At 32.1% G+C, this 17647-nt stretch overlaps 5 protein-coding genes across 8 annotated transcripts; 3 read left to right on the top strand and 2 right to left on the bottom strand.

Annotated features, from left to right (window-relative positions):
• Positions 1–14: 14 nt before the first annotated feature.
• On the top strand, positions 15–2591 carry LOC100647341. 2 transcript variants are annotated; one of them, XM_048408050.1, is made up of 6 exons: positions 15–158; positions 331–545; positions 625–798; positions 877–1297; positions 1385–1812; positions 2229–2591. In XM_048408050.1, exons 2-6 carry the CDS (start codon positions 345–347, stop codon positions 2424–2426), a joined length of 1422 nt encoding a protein of 473 aa, XP_048264007.1. In that variant the 5' UTR covers positions 15–158; positions 331–344; the 3' UTR covers positions 2427–2591. The 2 variants fall into 2 exon arrangements, with proteins under 2 accessions (XP_048264007.1, XP_012166261.1); XM_012310871.3 differs by having other exon boundaries at positions 16–158; positions 1400–1812.
• On the bottom strand, positions 1839–4554 carry LOC100647464 (RNA-binding protein 48). 3 transcript variants are annotated; one of them, XM_048408052.1, is made up of 5 exons: positions 4090–4554; positions 3652–3855; positions 3357–3545; positions 2793–3287; positions 1839–2724 (listed from the first exon to the last, which is right to left on the bottom strand). In XM_048408052.1, exons 2-5 carry the CDS (start codon positions 3807–3809, stop codon positions 2619–2621), a joined length of 948 nt encoding a protein of 315 aa, XP_048264009.1. In that variant the 5' UTR covers positions 3810–3855; positions 4090–4554; the 3' UTR covers positions 1839–2618. The 3 variants fall into 3 exon arrangements, with proteins under 3 accessions (XP_048264009.1, XP_012166262.3, XP_048264008.1); XM_012310872.3 differs by having other exon boundaries at positions 3652–3842; positions 4106–4553; XM_048408051.1 differs by having other exon boundaries at positions 3652–3842; positions 4090–4548.
• A 243-nt stretch (positions 4555–4797) lies between these two features.
• Positions 4798–13180, top strand: LOC100646419. Its single transcript, XM_003397101.4, has 9 exons — positions 4798–5439; positions 6056–6396; positions 6472–6741; positions 6983–7134; positions 9345–9442; positions 9610–9970; positions 10048–10259; positions 10572–10907; positions 11001–13180. Exons 2-9 carry the CDS (start codon positions 6073–6075, stop codon positions 12416–12418), a joined length of 3171 nt encoding a protein of 1056 aa, XP_003397149.1. The 5' UTR covers positions 4798–5439; positions 6056–6072; the 3' UTR covers positions 12419–13180.
• Positions 13181–13395: 215 nt separating this feature from the next.
• Positions 13396–16030, top strand: LOC100646541 (large subunit GTPase 1 homolog). Its single transcript, XM_012310865.3, has 4 exons — positions 13396–13624; positions 13727–15113; positions 15194–15515; positions 15665–16030. Exons 1-4 carry the CDS (start codon positions 13523–13525, stop codon positions 15798–15800), a joined length of 1947 nt encoding a protein of 648 aa, XP_012166255.1. The 5' UTR covers positions 13396–13522; the 3' UTR covers positions 15801–16030.
• On the bottom strand, positions 15521–17628 carry LOC100646864 (RNA polymerase II subunit A C-terminal domain phosphatase SSU72). The gene is made up of 4 exons (XM_003397105.4): positions 17231–17628; positions 17005–17148; positions 16558–16816; positions 15521–16463 (listed from the first exon to the last, which is right to left on the bottom strand). The coding sequence occupies exons 1-4, from the start codon at positions 17311–17313 to the stop codon at positions 16362–16364; spliced, it is 588 nt and encodes a 195-aa protein (XP_003397153.1). The 5' UTR covers positions 17314–17628; the 3' UTR covers positions 15521–16361.
• Between the last annotated feature and the right edge of the window lie 19 nt (positions 17629–17647).

Below are 17647 nucleotides of genomic sequence, written 5' to 3'. Positions count from 1 at the left end.
GTGTTTAAAGCCACATGTTGGTAACACTTCGTCATTCGGTTAATTTAATTTTCAAAAGGTAATTACGATTTACCATGTTTAGGATCGAAGCAGTGGCTCGTTAAGAATTTTACTGTGTTTTGTATACATTTTTGAAGGGTTTAATTTATATATATAAAGTAAGTTCACACATAATTTTTAAGTTTCATACAATATTAAATTACCAGTAAATACTTTTAAAAAGCTAAGCAAAATGTGCTACTGTTTGTTATGTATCCAAATGATTTAAGTGTCGTTTATTTATGCAAGTACAACCCAATTATATTCATAATTTATTTATTGAATTACTAGGTGAAAACGTAATAATGGGAAATTATGTTAATAAGTTTTTCCCTCGTAATACTGAGGCTTATAACAATAAAATGGAAAAAGAAGAAATAAGATGTCCATCATCTACTGATGAAGTAACTCTTGAGAAAGACATTATGGAAACTCCACCAATAGTTCGTAAAACATTAATTGATCCTAGATCAATAACAAGTGGAATAAATCGTACACCAATAGAAGTAATTTTAACACAAGTTAACATATATTTTCATAAGTTGTGTAATAATACACAATATATAAAATTCGTAATATTTATAGGTGAATTGTACACCACTTGGAACAAATAAAAAAATGATATCAGCAATTCCAAAACATTTACAGACTAAACGATATTTGGAAACAGATATAGATAAAATAATGCTATGTTTAACTCCAGTAAAACATTTTATGCCAAAAGCAATAGATATTCCAAAAGTGCAACTGCCAACAACGGTAAATTATGTATATTATAACATAGCTTAGAAATTGTATTATTATCACTAATTTATAAGGCTTACTTAACTATTTTAGGAAGATAAAGGTGCTGATATTCCTTTAACACCGACAACTAGTAATTTAAATAATGAAAAGGTAATTACTGATATAGAAAAGGAACGTTTTAATATCTTGGGACTTGATCCTCGATCTCCAGCTGCAAATTTTGACAGAACGCCAATTTTAATGCCAAAATCTATAAAACGTTTAAGAGCAAGATCTCAAGAATTTTTACATAGAGCTGGTAGTTACGATACAGATATATTTTATCCAAAATTTTCATATTGTGAAACATCATCACAATTCAATGTTACTGAAGTACAGGCTTTACCTAGTTTAACCGCAACTGATGTAAAATCTTTGAATTCAGTCATTAATGATTGCGATAACAAATCCAAATCACCTGAATTATTATATTCTAGTCATTCATCTGGAAATGAATCTACTTCAGCAATTGGTGAGAAATTGTTCTTAATAATTCAAAGTTAATTTATATTACAATATGTAAAAAATTTATGTCAAAAATTTATTATATCTAATAAAGAAATATTTGCATCAGCAAAGGAAGAATTGGAAGATCAGAATGAATTTCAAAGAATCTCAGGGCAAAACAAGTTCAATGGTGTATGTGTGAAGAAGGATATAGAAGAAAAGAAAACATGTGTTACTAGTAATGATATAATTAAAGTATGGAGAGATTCATTGATATTGGATGAGTCTCAAGCACTAGAAACAAGTGAATTAGACAATGTACAAATTATTGAAGAAAAAATAGCACAAGTATCTAAAGAAGAAGTAATTATAACATTTGATGATGATAATATAGCAAAACTAGCTAATTTTGAAAGTGAAAAAACTAAAATAGATACAATTAGAAAAAAGAAAAAAAATCTAAAATCAGAAGTGAAAATTCCAATAGATGAAAAGAAATTTTCTAATTCTATTAATAAAGATGGAAGTGAATCTACAAAGGTACTTAATAAATTATTTCACAGACATGGTAGTTGCAGTATAGATATATTTTTTCTAAAATTTTCATATTATGAAACATCACAATTCAATGTAATTGAAGTACAATTTTTAACAACAAAGTTTTTAAAATTCAGTTATTAATGTTTATTATCACAAATCCAGTAAATCTAAATCATCACGATTTATTCGTTTATTTGAAAATGAGTTGGTGGATTTTGAACTAGCAGAAACCGCGCTGAAATAAGCACAATACAACTATGATTTATAATCGAGTTGTGAAGGTGCCGGTCGAGAGTCTACCGAGATTCGAAACCTGACCATACAGTCACGAGTTTAAGTCCAGTTAATCGAGTCAGTGCGGCTCTAAAATGTAAATGCTTATGCTTTATTATAAAGTTTTCATATTTTATTTTCAGATTCGAACTCCTCTCGGAAATCGTTCAAATAATGGACAAGTACAAACATTATTAATAAAATCACCACAACAGGTATTTAGGAACAAAGGTATTGCCTCAAAAATATTGCAAGAAAACACACCACCACACAAGAAACATATTACAAAATCGAAATTAGGTGGTATACAGTGGGATCCAGATTCAACAGTTATCATTTAGGGTTTTATTAATTTTTTATAATAGGACAAATTTAGACATAGTTTATATTTTTTATATTTTTTAAACAAATTCAAATAATTGTAAAAATTAATTATAAACATAAGTGTAAATCGATTGGAATAATGCGTATCTACTTAATATAAAATAAATAATCCTTTAAATAAACTTTCTATTATTTGTCTTGATATAAAATCATGGATTTTCCTTGTTGTTCATTTGCATTGCTGCTCGTACCTGAGATTTGGCTTTCTCAATTGACAACTGCAGATTTTCACTTGGTTGTACTAACTGGGTAACACTAAACAATATGATAATAATAATTTATTATGAAAGTACATTTAATACAAAATGCAATATGTAATATACCTTGGATCTTTTATCACAATCCTTTTTTTCTCATTTTCACTTTTTGGTATTAATTTAATAATTATATTATTCTGAGCCTTCTTTGGATTAGAAAATATATTCTTATTTGAAGTATCCCATTTTGCTATAGCACTTGTATTGACAATTTGTGGTTTGATAACTCTAACTTTGAGATTATTATTAATAGACTGTCCCTTGTAATTTTTTCTTTTGTTTCTTACACAGTCCAATTTTGACGTAGTTTCTTTAAATTCACTTGCTTGAATAATAATAGCTTCAGTTGGATAATAGGGACTTTGCAATGAATTAGATGCAGTATCCTCTTGATATTCAGATGATGTTGATGGTAGACTAGGTTCACATATTGGCCTTGGATCTAGACTTTGTGGTATACCATCATAAATAGAAAATAATGTTTCTCCAGGATATTGTTGCCAGAGGCGCTCTTGTGTCAGTGGTAAAGCAGGTGTTTTTTTTCTTCTATTATATTGTTCTCTAAAAGTTGTTATTCCATTATAATAACAAGCCAAGTTTTTTATGCTATTGCATAATTTGTTTACATACTTTGGAACAAATTTATCAGTATTTAGATTTAATACATCTTGTTGATTTTTTCTTATACGTATAGCTACTTCTCTTCGACGTTGAAGAAGCTTAGCTCTAGTTTCTGAGACACTTTCAAGTTCAGGTGCATAAAAAACATGTAGTGAACCTCCATAAAAATTTTTGCCGTCAATGAATCGCTTTGCTATTCTATATAATGTATAATGTAGGACACAATGACATGGATTATTTTATTGCCAAATTACAAAAATTCAATTATATGAAAGGTATTAGCGAAATATGAAAGGATATGAACCTTGCATTTTGTATACGATCATATTGTACATAATATGCTTCTGTAAATTCCTCTGTGGGATAATCAGACACTACATGTATGTTTTTAATATTACCATAAGGTTCAACAAGCTTTCTCACTTCATCACCTAATTGGAGTTTTGGCACTCCACATATCATTAAGTGTTTTGATTCATCATTTATTGTATAAACCTGTTACATAGAGCTATAGTGTCAAGGAAATATTATAAACAACCAAAAATGATAGCAAATTATAAAATAAACTATGTATTTAAAACAAAATTATTTATAAACTTAAATTTGTTATTATTTAAAGAAATTCATCATGTGATTTATGAAAATTGTATTCAATTTTATAATAAATGATATATACAGTATAAGAAAGTAACTTATAAAATATTACTTATTACTAAGCATAATTTTATATATGATAGGATACAAGTTCACAATGCTACCTTCACAGACGTCAATCTTTTCCCTTGTCTATAAGGAGGTCGTGTATGACACAATTTTTGTTGTACGTGATGAGGAAGCTTTGTTATGACGCATTTATCATCCATGATTTATATTTCCTTTTACTATATTTTTTTACAAAATTAGAGTTTTTTAAATATATGTAGTTATATGAAATTTTGTTAGAAAATTAATTATATTTAATATTTATATTTATTATTTTTATTGCACCACTTTACATTTTTGTACGCAACAATGCTAATTGTGCTAAAGATGCTAACTTGGCAACTTATAACAGGTAGCTCTTTTTACGATAGTAATGAAACATAAATTTTTATTCTTGTGGAATTAAATAAAATTAAATAAATATAGTAATGATAATAAAAATTTTATTTTTGATACGTATCTTAAAAATACAGAAATCAGATAACTTAAAAAGGTATTCAGGTATATTAGATATGATGTATGATATTTATTAATTTCCTAGAATCTCTAAAATATCTTAAAAATCCCTATCAATTTTTAAATTTTTTAAATTTTCATTATAAAGGTGAAACATTAGGTTAATACGGATATACTTTTATCTATTCTATATATGAAACGCTATTAGTTAATAAAATTCTATCATAATATATACATTACAGCAATTTATCAAAATCACTATCGGAAGTGGATATGAATGAAACGGATGTGATCATCCAAATGAGTAATGGCGCCCATAGTATATAGGGGACATATAATTTTCTCATTGTTTGCTCGTGTGTGTTTAAATTTACATCAATATAAAACGTGAAACCAAAAATTGTTTCGGAAATAATATAGTCATTTCAATACATATATTTCATCGTATTACTTGGAAAACATTTTTTATACAAACGGTGGAAATAACAAGTGATATTGTGTATAATATATATAAAAAACGTGATAACGTTCGGATTCGGTAGTGAATCTAAGAACGTAAGAAAGTATTAAGTTTTTAGCTTCTGTCTTGTTCCCTCATCTACAGAGTTGTAAGCTATAAAAAACACGACATTAAAGCGTGTGTCGCATCCAGAAGAACAAAAGAGAAGGATGGAACGAAAAAGAAAGGTGCGTTTCGTCTCGGAGCCACCCAACCAGATTCATCAGTAGGCCTTCTGCTGGCAACCCCTGCCTTAATTGCACGGGATATTAGAACATATAGAGAAGAAAACCGGAGTGAGGGAAAGTTGCTAGACATCTAACGGCGGCGGGCTGAACTATCGCCACTCGCTCGATCCACACACGTTCGGGAGATGTGACAAGCGTTTTACAGTGCAGCAGCATCAAAGAAAATTTGTTCGCAATTAATGAGCAGGTTGTTTATCAGTTTTTGTAAACAAGCTTCACTTTGCATTAGAGAAATGTAGAATTTTTAATAAAGTTTGTCGAATTGGTTAGCTTCTCTCGAAAAATAATTCGTATAACCTTTAGTAACATTCCGATACCGATAGATTTTGTACTCGTTCTTAATTATTATATATTTCACTGCTATACTATATGATTAAAGGAAACTTGAAATTTATAATAATAAAGATAAATAATGCATGAAGTACGTTTCTACCAATAGAAATCGGTATTACATTTTCACATATTGTGAAAGTACAGTTTTTGTTCGTTTATATTTAAACGTTGTAGATCTATAGCTCATCAGAAAATGTGTTAAAACAACCGTAGTATTATTGCTACTTTATTGAAATTTAAATAGTCTTTTTAAACATAATAAATAGTGCAAATAGATAGGTCAGACTTCTAAGTTTTTCCATTTATTGGATAACCCAATAGAGTATCACATATATATGAGTATTCACCATATGTGAATTGAATAAAAATAATTTGAAGAATATATTAAATGTAACATTAATAAAGATTAGATAATGTTAAACTTACTTTATAGAATAATAATAAGAAACATATTTTGTGTTTATTTACAGAATTAACAACTGCTGTTATGTCTGCAAATACTCAATTTGCAAATCCTCCACCAGCTATAAGTTTACCTAATATGTCTGTTCCACCTCCTGCTACTCCAAATTTATCAGCTCCGCCTCCTAATTTGACTACAATAAACACATCTGGAAGTTATCAGCACAGATACACTAATCATAGAGATGGAACAAGGGGTTTCTTTAAACCATTCAGACCTTATCATGCACCCAAAATTGTTGCGGCTGGTCAAGATACGTTGCAAGATGAATTTGATGGCAAAAGACTTAGGAAATCTGTTATGCGTAAAACTGTGGATTATAATTCTGCCATTATAAAAAGCTTAGAGGTAGGATTCTTAATTTGATTTGCAAAGTTTTGTGATATCAGTGATAAATAGTATTATTACATATTTTATATGTAGAATCGAGTGTGGCAGAGGGATTACAGAGACAGACGTGCCCTACAGCCAGATGTGATGTATTACCCTGATCTGCTTCCACCACCTAGTTATGTTGACAATCCTATAAATGCAGTCACCACAAGATTTGTGAAGACTGCAACAAATAAAATGCGTTGCCCTATTTTTTGTATGGCTTGGACACCAGAGGGGAGACGCCTTGTTACTGGTGCATCTAGTGGAGAATTTACCTTGTGGAATGGTCTTACCTTTAATTTTGAAACTATTTTGCAGGTATTTTATGCCCCTTATTATAGTTTAACAGTAATGAAATATTTCTGTATATTTTTAATATTGTTTTGTAATTTATTATCATCATTTGTAACTTTGTGATTTAAATAAAAGATTGTATGTATAAATAGGGAGCTTTGGACATTTCCAAAACTTTAAAACTTGAATACATTGTATTACTTTCTGTGTAGAATGTATGCTAGTTTTAGATGCATTAATCAAATATTTGTTTTTGTCTGTTTAGGCACATGATAGTCCAGTGAGAACAATGGTATGGTCGCACAATGAGAGCTGGATGGTCACAGGAGATCATGCAGGCTATGTGAAGTATTGGCAGAGCAATATGAACAACGTCAAGATGTTTCAGGCGCACAAAGAAGCGATTAGAGGACTCAGGTATACCATCCACCACACTAGTCCTTACGTCTCTTGCGCCACTGTTATCGATGATCCGTCCATCCTTGCTGTAGTTAAGATATTGGACATGACTCTCATTCTCTTCCTCTTCTGGTTTTACAACATTTTTGTTTTAAAAATATTAATTCTTGTATGGGTACACAGGTGATTTCTAAAATTTTTCATAAATTGTATTTGAAAGATTTCCTGATATATTAGATGTATGGTGAAGATATTCTCAAGTTTTGAAAAATTTCTGTGATATAAAGTCTGTGATGAAAATACATTCCCCATACTACGTGATGACATCCGTATTACAAATTGATTTTCTTACTTTTTTTTATTAAGGTTTCATATATATATATATATATATATATATATATATATATTTGCATTTAATTTTAATATTTAATTGTGATATAAACTATGAGGCTCTATATTTAAAAAAAACTTAATGTGCTACAATACTATTACAAATGTTGTTACAAGTAATTCCAGTTATTTTTGCTTAGTTTCCCAAAATTAATAACTTTTTGAAACATTTTTACATCTTCATGTATCTTAATAATATTTAAAGTTGATCAGCAAGGATAGTGTAAATTTTTCTGCCAAATATATTGTACGTGTATCGATATGAAATTTATCAACTGTATTCATAGAGTCTTAGGGACCTAAATAAATTTACATGGTCCATTAGATTACAGTAGTATGAATTTATTATTTTTATATAGAAAGGTCTGAGACAAAAACAAAACAAATTGTAGGAAAAAAGAAATTAGGTCCTTATGGCTCATAGTTTATGGAATTTATATGGTCAGGTTATTAGGTAAAATGTATATATTTAGAATGAAGAATAAACAAACAAGAAATATACAGCAATACCTAGTCGAGATTCCCATGGAATTAAATAAAAATAAATATCCTGTGTCCTTCTTTACATCATCCAAGTTTTCAATAAAGTTAAATAAAGGCAGTTACAGTATCATATGTCTCTGAAAATAAAAATAAAGTATTTTCTCTTTGGTCTGTGTCACTTGTGCCCTTTTGCAGATAAGAGAGAGAGTAACAGAGAGATATAACGAACTTCATGTACACTTCGGACATTTTTTTTGTGCAATAAATGTTGAACTTTTGAAAAAATATCAATCTTGGTATATCACTCGGTGGTCATGTGGCATCAAAAAGAGATTCTACTTTCATGATAATGGAACAGTTTGTTGCTTGATCAGCAGTGAATTTTGTTTGAGTGCCAGATATGACTGTCGAAGATGGTTTTTTGTTTATTTACAATATTTACACATAGATCTTCCTTTTATTACTGATGTTTGTCTATTCCGCGAGACGAATTCAGAGTAAAAGCCCACTACGCGCATTCTTAGACCACATATATTATCGTTATGTGAATAATTTTTTAAATTGTCCCGAAAATGAATTTCATTCATGTATTTTTACGCGTTCCTATACACGTTTTTCGCACACATATATCATATATTTAACTCAAAAGATTTCATACACATGAAGAATTTTAGCAACCATATAATAGTAGCTTGTTATGTATCTGGTTTAAGTAATTTTTTGAAAATTATAATCCTTTATAGGTTTGTCGGTTGATCCTAACTAACTTCTACATGATATGTTTGGGATTCATCAAGAATGCATGTGTAGATATACAAATACATAATTTATTTAGCAGATGGTACCATAAAAAAAAGAAAAATATTTATAGTATTCTTTGCTTGTTTCTTTGCATGTGTAGTATTTATTTAATAACCAATGACAAATCAGTAATAAATGTAAGCTATTATATGCTTTAACTTCAATTTCTAATGATCATATTTTGATGTCATATCATAATAATGTCCGTAAGATGTACCATATGCCTGAAATGTTCTATTGAATATTAATAAACTTTTCATATTCTGTCTCCTTCCACTTTGAATATATTGCAGTTGTATAAGGATAGAACTTCAATAAAAGTTAATAAAGCTCAACGTGTAATCAATCTTTCATCATACTATTCTATTATCTGATATTTTATACATGTGCCTACATGGGATAATAATTACTAAATATGTATTATACATTCCATAATGTTGTAATACTTGTTTCATTGAGAAAATTCTCATTGTGAGCATTTGCAAATAAAGAATCGCTCTATAAGTACATAACAGCGTATTGTTTGAATATAACATTTCTTTTTGGGTGGGTAGTTTCAGTCCAACGGATCACAAATTGGCAACATGCAGTGATGATGGAACAGTCAGAATTTGGGACTTTCTTCGGTGTCATGAAGAACGAATTCTCAGGGGTATATATTATATTATATTTTCTTTTATTATATTATATTTATTCTTTAACATTAGAAAAATATATTTTTATTTACATTTTATTTATTAATTAATTGTGGCTTCAACAAACAGCTCAATCATTAATACGAACTTCAATGAATTCAATATTCATATAATTATTGTTTAGGTCATGGTGCTGATGTGAAATGTGTGCACTGGCATCCACAAAAAAGTCTAGTCATCTCTGGAAGCAAAGATAATCAGCAACCGGTTAAATTATGGGATCCAAAGACTGGCCAGTCACTCGCAACATTACATGCACACAAGTCGACAGTAATGGATGTTAAATGGAATGAAAATGGAAATTGGCTGGTAACCGCGTCGCGGGACCATTTGCTCAAGTTGTTTGATCTTCGAAATTTAAGTCAAGAAGTTCAAACATTTCGTGGTCACAAAAAAGAAGCTTCTAGCGTCGCGTGGCACCCGAGTCACGAGGGTCTATTTTGTAGCGGTGGCAGCGATGGAGCTATTTTATTCTGGCACGTTGGGTACGCTTTCTGCAATTCTTAATCCTATTTTTTAATCTTATTTGTTACACATTATTCGTACTATGATTAATTTTTAGCGCCGACAAAGAGGTAGGTGCGATAGAACAAGCTCACGACAGTATAGTTTGGACGTTAGCTTGGCATCCGCTGGGACACATCCTGTGTTCCGGTAGTAATGATCACACTTCAAAGTTTTGGACACGAAACAGGCCTGGTGATTTAATGAGAGACAAGTATAATCTCAACACTTTACCTGCTGGATCGGCTGGCGTTGATGATCATGAAATTGGTACACAATATATTATGCGAATAATAACAACAATATTGTTTTTGTATTAAGTTACTGCACAAATTATGTCCGCTAGAGTGAATCTTCTACAAATTAGATTTACCACATCAATTTATGCGAATGCTACTTTTATAGAAGTCTTCAGATTTATCATTAAAAAAAGAACTTGTTGCATTTTTTATCATTGGTTCGTAATGCTTTGAAAAGACGCAAATCTAATAAAAAAACTCCGGACAATATTTATTTAATAATTTCACATTTAAAAAAAGGGAATTTTGAATTTTTTTTACTATTGTTTCGATTATTTCATAGCTGACGAAGCAGCTGTAATACCTGGTATGGGGCCAGAAGATAGAATCAATGCCGATGGCGAACCAGAAGACAAAAGCGGTGGTATCCCTGGGTTGGATTTGGATCATGCAGTCGACGAAGGGAAGAAATTTGCTAACAAGAAAGTTCCATATAGCAAACCAATTCCAAGGAATTTCCAAGCTCAATGGAATGAGATGGAGGCTGAGGATATGGAGCAGGTAGAAGCTCTAAATGCATTTGTGAATCAGTTGATCGAAACCACACCAGGAGCGGTACCATTGAATGAAGTGACACCTAATGGTATTATATTGTACGGAAAAATGATTCCTGTCGAACGTAAGCATTATTTATTTACTGTTAGTGGAAACATTCAGTACTGTAATATTAGATGAAATTTTGAGATTATTAAAATCATTGCTAATATTGCAGCCGGTTCTAAGTTAGCGGAAGCAATTAGCAAAGGAAATGATGCCATAAATAAACTAGTATTTTCCGGAGAAATAGAAGAGCTACGAGACGTTGTGGGTCCACCAGATAACATGGACGATTCCGAAGAATATTTGCAAGACGACAGCGAAATAGATTATTCCAAAGTTCCCGATATCGAACTTCCTCCACCTTTACCCAGTTCCAAATTTGCACAGAATCCTGAATTGCTGAAAGCGTTGAATCGCGGTGGAAAGCGGAAATTCGATCAACTAATCGGTTGGAGCGACGGTGGAGCCAGCGACAGAACATCGAAGATTCATCAACCGGTCTTTGGCGGAGTGATGACGGAAGACTCACAATCCAGTGATACCGACTTAAGGTACACGGGAACGAAATCGAATCAGCACTCCAACGAGACTAACTCTTTCCACAGTGGACAGGACGAGGATCTCAGGAAACTTTCTCATGGTGAAAATGCTCGAAATGCGAATCGCGACGAAGACTTACGGTTTAACATCTCTAGCGGACCTGGAAGGCCCAGTTCACGTTCCGATTACGATGTAAGGAGTAATTACGCGGATAAGGACTTTAGAAGTTCGCATGGATTCCCCTTGAAGAAGTCTTTGGATAACGACATTTACGATGACAGAGATCGGGACGGTAATTCGCGGTGGGACGATGAGAAATCATTGAATGATGGTCCCAGAAAAGGGGATGGTGGTTTTTCAGGGAACTTTGATAAACGTGATAACATGCCGCTAGCTATAGGCTCCGGCATAAGTAACAGCATACCTCATTTAGGCAACAGTATATCTCACATGTCGAGTCACCATAATATGCAAAATATTAATCCCAATATGACCCCGCCGATCCAAAGTTTAGTACCACATCCAAATATGTCTCAGCATCCTATGCAGAATAAACCGCTGCATCCTGGTATGCAAGGAATTGACGGTCCAATGCACATGATGCACCATCCTAACATGCATCCCGGTTTTGGTCCTAACGGACCACCACCCGGAAACTTTGGCCCTAACTTTAGACCGCCAAACGGTAATTTCGGGCCCAATCAACACTTTAGGCCGAGCCCATTACCTCCATTCGGACCAAATCAAGGACCGTTCGGTAATAACTTTCAAGGTTTGCCGAATTTCCGAGGGCCGAACTCAGGTCCGCCAAATTTTGACCGGCCGGGTTTCGGTCCTGGTTTCCGCGGTCAAAACCCCGGGCAGAACCCGCCAAATAATTTTAATTCGAATTTTGGTAATTTCGGAAATAAACTGGGACCTAATCGTGGCATGAACCGAGGTCCCAACGACAATAACATGGGAAGAATGGGAAGGAGCGGTTATAATAATCGTGGTAGAGGACGTGATGGCGATCAACCACGAGGGATTCGAGGAAGGGATAATTATTGAAAAATAATTAATTATTCGGGACGGAAGTATCTGTATGTTATGTGTACGTTGACATACTGCCGTTCGTTCTGCACGAATCATCCAATTGTTCCGTGCTGGGTTGTACAGTTGATCAATTCTAGACCGTAGAACGGCGGTATCCTATAAAAGTATCGCGGGTGTAAAATAACGGCCCATATCAGATACATTGCGAGCCACTTTATACTCAGTGCTAAAAAAGAAAACTCAAAAGTAGGCGTTCGAGTACAGCGTGCTTGGATGAAAGTATATTTTCTTTTTCCGATGGGACTTTATTTGAAGAGAACAATGTCCTTTTTCCAGAAAAAGCGACTGATTATCCATATTATAGATGGCTAGATTTCTAAATAATGCGAGAGATGAATTTGTGTTGGATGCAAGTGAGACTTCTCTTCTCCTCGACTTGTGGATACTTGCAAGTAGTGTACAAGCGTGGTGAATCTATACGAAGTCACAGAAATTGTAATATATAAAATATAATCAATGACACACTGGTATAATTCTGATTTAAAAAAAAAATGAGAAAAAATGGATTAAAAAAAGAAAAAAACAACTGTTCACAAGCTGCCTTGCGAAAGAATTTTTCTTGTTCCGATTTCGAGAATTGATGAGCGCGCGGGAGTAGGGTAGAGAAGCATGTGAAGCATGTTGAACGTTTCGTAATTGTTGCTGGTCGTCGAGAAAACTGTGAACCAGAACAGTCTACCTATCAATTATTAATAAAAATGAACTAAGATGCAGAAATTATTCCATGAAAGCTCTATCCCAGATTTAATTTATAGATATTAGACATAGATCTAGCTTAACTATATATACGAATATAGAAACATAGCTCAAATGTATGATGCATAAATATATATATATTTTTAAATTCTATCTGTAATATTTCACCGTGCATGGAATTATATTTGAAATATCTTTTGCAATGATTCTTATAATTATAACTTAATTAATTAGTTAATATACGTTACGTCTATTTCTTTAATGTTCCGCTCATGCTGCCATCACGTTACTTCTAATGTTCGATGGCTGTGATTTGTCTGTGATGTGGCTGTGATTTCTTGAAGTCGTATAAAATCGAACACAATGGGTAAAAAAGGAAAAGTAGAAGGCAACAATTTAGGAAAGGCTTTGATTAGGGGACGTTTCGGTTCATCGAGAAATAAAAAAGATATTGATTTATCTATGGTAACGTAATATCTCTTTTCATAACCTATTTGTTTTGGTACATACTAAAATGAATTAAACTATAAATAATTTTCGATATTTTGACATTGCATTTTTAATTAGCTTCACACTGCCGAATTAAACGATGGCTACGACTGGGGACGTCTCAATCTTCAATCCGTCACGGAAGAAAATTCTTTTCAAGAATTTCTCTCTACCGCACAGTTAGCAGGAACTGAGTTTCATGCAGAAAAATTAAACATTAAATTCGTTAATCCAAAAAATGGAATCGGATTACTCTCGAAAGATGAAAAAGCAAAGATATTGGAGATGCAAAAAAAGAATAAAACCCTTCTGAAAATACCAAGAAGGCCAAAATGGAATAGTTCAACTACAGCTCACGAATTGCAAAGCAAAGAGAGAGAAGAATTTTTAGAATGGAGACGTTCTCTTGCTATGTTGCAAGAAGTAGAAGAACTGATGTTAACTCCTTATGAAAAGAATTTGGAATTTTGGAGACAATTGTGGAGAGTAGTCGAGCGTAGTGATGTTATTGTACAGATAGTTGATGCAAGAAATCCACTGCTCTTTCGTTGCGAGGACCTAGAAGCATATGTTAAAGAAGTAGATTCTAAAAAAATGAATCTGATACTAATTAATAAAGCAGACTTTTTAACAGAGGAACAAAGACAAGCATGGGCGAAATATTTTACAGATATTAATTTGAGAGTCGCATTCTTTTCTGCGACATTGGCAGTTGAAAAACAAGAGATAAAAGAGGAACAAGAGATAATTGAGGAAGAAGATTGTGAAGATGAAGAAGGTAGTGAAATGGAGGATGATGATAGTGATGGATCTTTGTATACTTCAGAATTTGCTTCGGAAAGCGAATATGAAAGTGCAGATGATGGTAGTAATAATACCATAACTGAAAATGAGGAAGTAAGTTCTAAGGAATCTAATCAATGTAATTTAAATGAATTGAATGATGCAATAGAGAAATTAAGTGAAAAAGATATAGAGGACGATACAAAGGTGGAGAATTCATCAGAATTATTAAACAGAGATCAATTAGTATCATTTTTTAAAATGATTTATAAGGGTGAGACATATACAAAAGGAATCACAACAATTGGTTTGGTAGGTTATCCAAATGTAGGTAAAAGTTCCACAATAAATGCGCTATTAATGGACAAAAAGGTATCCGTGTCTGCAACACCAGGTAAAACAAAGCATTTTCAAACGTTATTCTTGGATAAGGATCTACTTCTTTGTGATTGCCCTGGATTAGTAATGCCTAGTTTCGTTTGTACAAAATCAGAAATGATATTAAATGGTATATTGCCAATTGATCAAATGAGGGATCATGTACCTCCAATTACATTATTAGGTACTTTAATACCAAGGCACGTTATAGAAGATCTTTATGGAATTATGATACCTCCACCATTAGAAGGAGAAGATCCTGATCGTCCTCCAACTGCAGAAGAAATTTTAAATGCTTATGGCTGTATGTAATTATGTATTCTTCATGTAAAAATGCATGATGATTTGTATAAGTTTAGTAATTTATTTTATACTTTTATTTAGATAATAGAGGTTTTATGACACAGAATGGACAACCAGATAATCCACGTGCGGCGCGATATCTTCTGAAAGATTTTGTAAACGGTAAATTGTTGTATTGCGTTGCACCCACTACAGCAGAACAAGAAAAGTTTCATACATTTCCTCCGCGAAGAAGAATAATTTCGAAAAATAAGCATTTCCCACCTAGAACAGTACGTGTGAATAAAGGAAGTAAAACTACGTCTGAAGATTTAGATAAAGTATTTTTTCAAAATAATACTTCGAATGTACATGTAAAAGGAGTAATTGGAAAAATGCACGGTTTACATAGAATTAATTCAAAGTATGTAACATTATTGTATATTTATTAATCGATAAAGTCATTTTTGTATAATTATTGACAATAATTGTTCATATATAATAATAAGTAATGGAGCGTGTATACGAATTTCGTTTCGAATACTTTGATAATTATTGTAATTATTTTTTTAGGGATGCAGGATCGGTGACAGGTTCTACACAGAGCTTGTTGCTTGAAGAGAAACCGTGGAAAAAGATTAATAAACATTCAAATAAAAAGAAACGCGAAAAAACAAGAAGATTGTACGCTCATCTTGATCAACATTGATTTTACGAATATTTATATTGTATTATGAGAATTGAAGGCCTTTTCGCTATATAACAGCGGATCATATTTTGTAATATACAAATCTCTGAATTTATAAGCATATCAGAGACTCATATTGATTCTATGTACTACAAATACATTCTAATAACGGCATACATACACATATAAGAATAGCTTGCTCTTGTACTTATATGCGTATATATTATAAAATTAAAATATTTTATAATTTATATTCTTTGCTTTTTAATCTTTTCTAATCGTTCTGATACTAGCGTTTCGAAACCTGAACGAATCCAATAATCTTGCTTTTGCATATTTTGTCACGGATTACAGATACAATATGAATGTAACAGCAGATTTCTAGAACGATTTCCGTGGAAAGCAATATCTCATTAAACAGCAAGCGCGAATCGATTTCTTACTTGTTGCGTAAAAACGGAATTCGTTTCACATAATCTGATTCAGACAATGTGGTGGTACATTTATAGTATATATAATTTAGTCTGCTTTTATAAGTTAAGTCGTTGATGAACACCAAGTTGTTGATATACAACAAGCTTCTTAATAAAAAAGTACCGTGTGTAAGATCGTTCTTGCAAACTTTGATTCAAATTCGTGAAGTAGTTCATCTATATCGTTATCTAAATCTTCACTATTGGCCAACTGGAAAAAAAAAACAATTCTTTAGTTAGAGAAATAATTACAGGAGGACTTAAATATATACAAATGTGTAAATTTGAATGAATTCTGAAATTACCACAGTGACTAATTCACAAATGAGGAACGATCCAACTGTAGCTTCTTCATGATTATCTTGAATATCAATATTAATCAAATGCACTGGTTGACTATCTTCCTGAGTTCTGGATTCCATACATTCAATTACTTGATCATAAACACGCTCTTCGCATGTGATTAAAATATCAAATTTGTCCTTGGATAACTGAAATCGTTCTGGTTTTGGTTTTATTCTACGGTTTCTATCTAACATGTGCAATAAACCATTTTGTGTATAGCTAATGTTATAGTTAAGGAATTTTAGTTTCAATTATTTCATAAACTTTATGGTACTTATCAGAGATAATAATAAGAAAGAAATAGAAATAAAAAGATATCTATTTTGCCTTGAAGCCAATGGACTTCTTGTACAGATTTTGTGAAAAGAAGAAAAAAAATTTATTCATTTATTTGATAGAAAGGATACTATTGCTTGTCTTTAGATAAAAGGTCATTGTAGATTTCATCGTACGAAGTTCCAAAGTCGTAAATGTTTGGACGATCAGGTGCGTTTCCAGGAAGCTTAACTTTATCGCCAGTTCCAAAGGATTTAACATTGAAACCCTTTTTACTGAAAAAGAACAATAAAATAAGAATTCGTCTATTCAATATTTTATATAATTCATAGTTTGATTGCAATTAAGATTAATTACCTCAAGAAGGCATGAGCTTCCATGCTTCTATTCATATTGCTAGAACATATCACAGCTACGCTGATAGAGTTTGGCGTTGGCATTGTTTCGAATAGTTTAGCGATATAAAAAAAAAAGTCGGGATATAAAAAAAAGCGTAATGTCACTTAACCTTAAAGATCGTTACGCTGCCTGTCACATCCGGTATATCTGTTAACGTACATAAAATTCTAGGAAGTGGTTTTTTACTACGTTAAGATTGCAAAAATAATTTGAATCAGTGGTCGCGGAAAATTCTGAAGAATTATACGACTAAAATGATTCTCAAGCGTTTTCTATTTATCGCCTGCTCATAGTAAAATTTGTAATGAAAGCCCTATATACACTTTCTCACGTTTGGCAGGTTCATCGTTAAACAGTGACATCTGCGTTTCTACG

The sequence above is a fragment of the Bombus terrestris genome, chromosome 8, assembly GCF_910591885.1.
Source record: "Bombus terrestris chromosome 8, iyBomTerr1.2, whole genome shotgun sequence".
Lineage (NCBI taxonomy): Eukaryota > Metazoa > Arthropoda > Insecta > Hymenoptera > Apidae > Bombus > Bombus terrestris.
The sequence above is the reverse complement of the archived record's forward strand: the minus strand, read 5'-3'. Positions and strand labels throughout refer to the sequence as shown.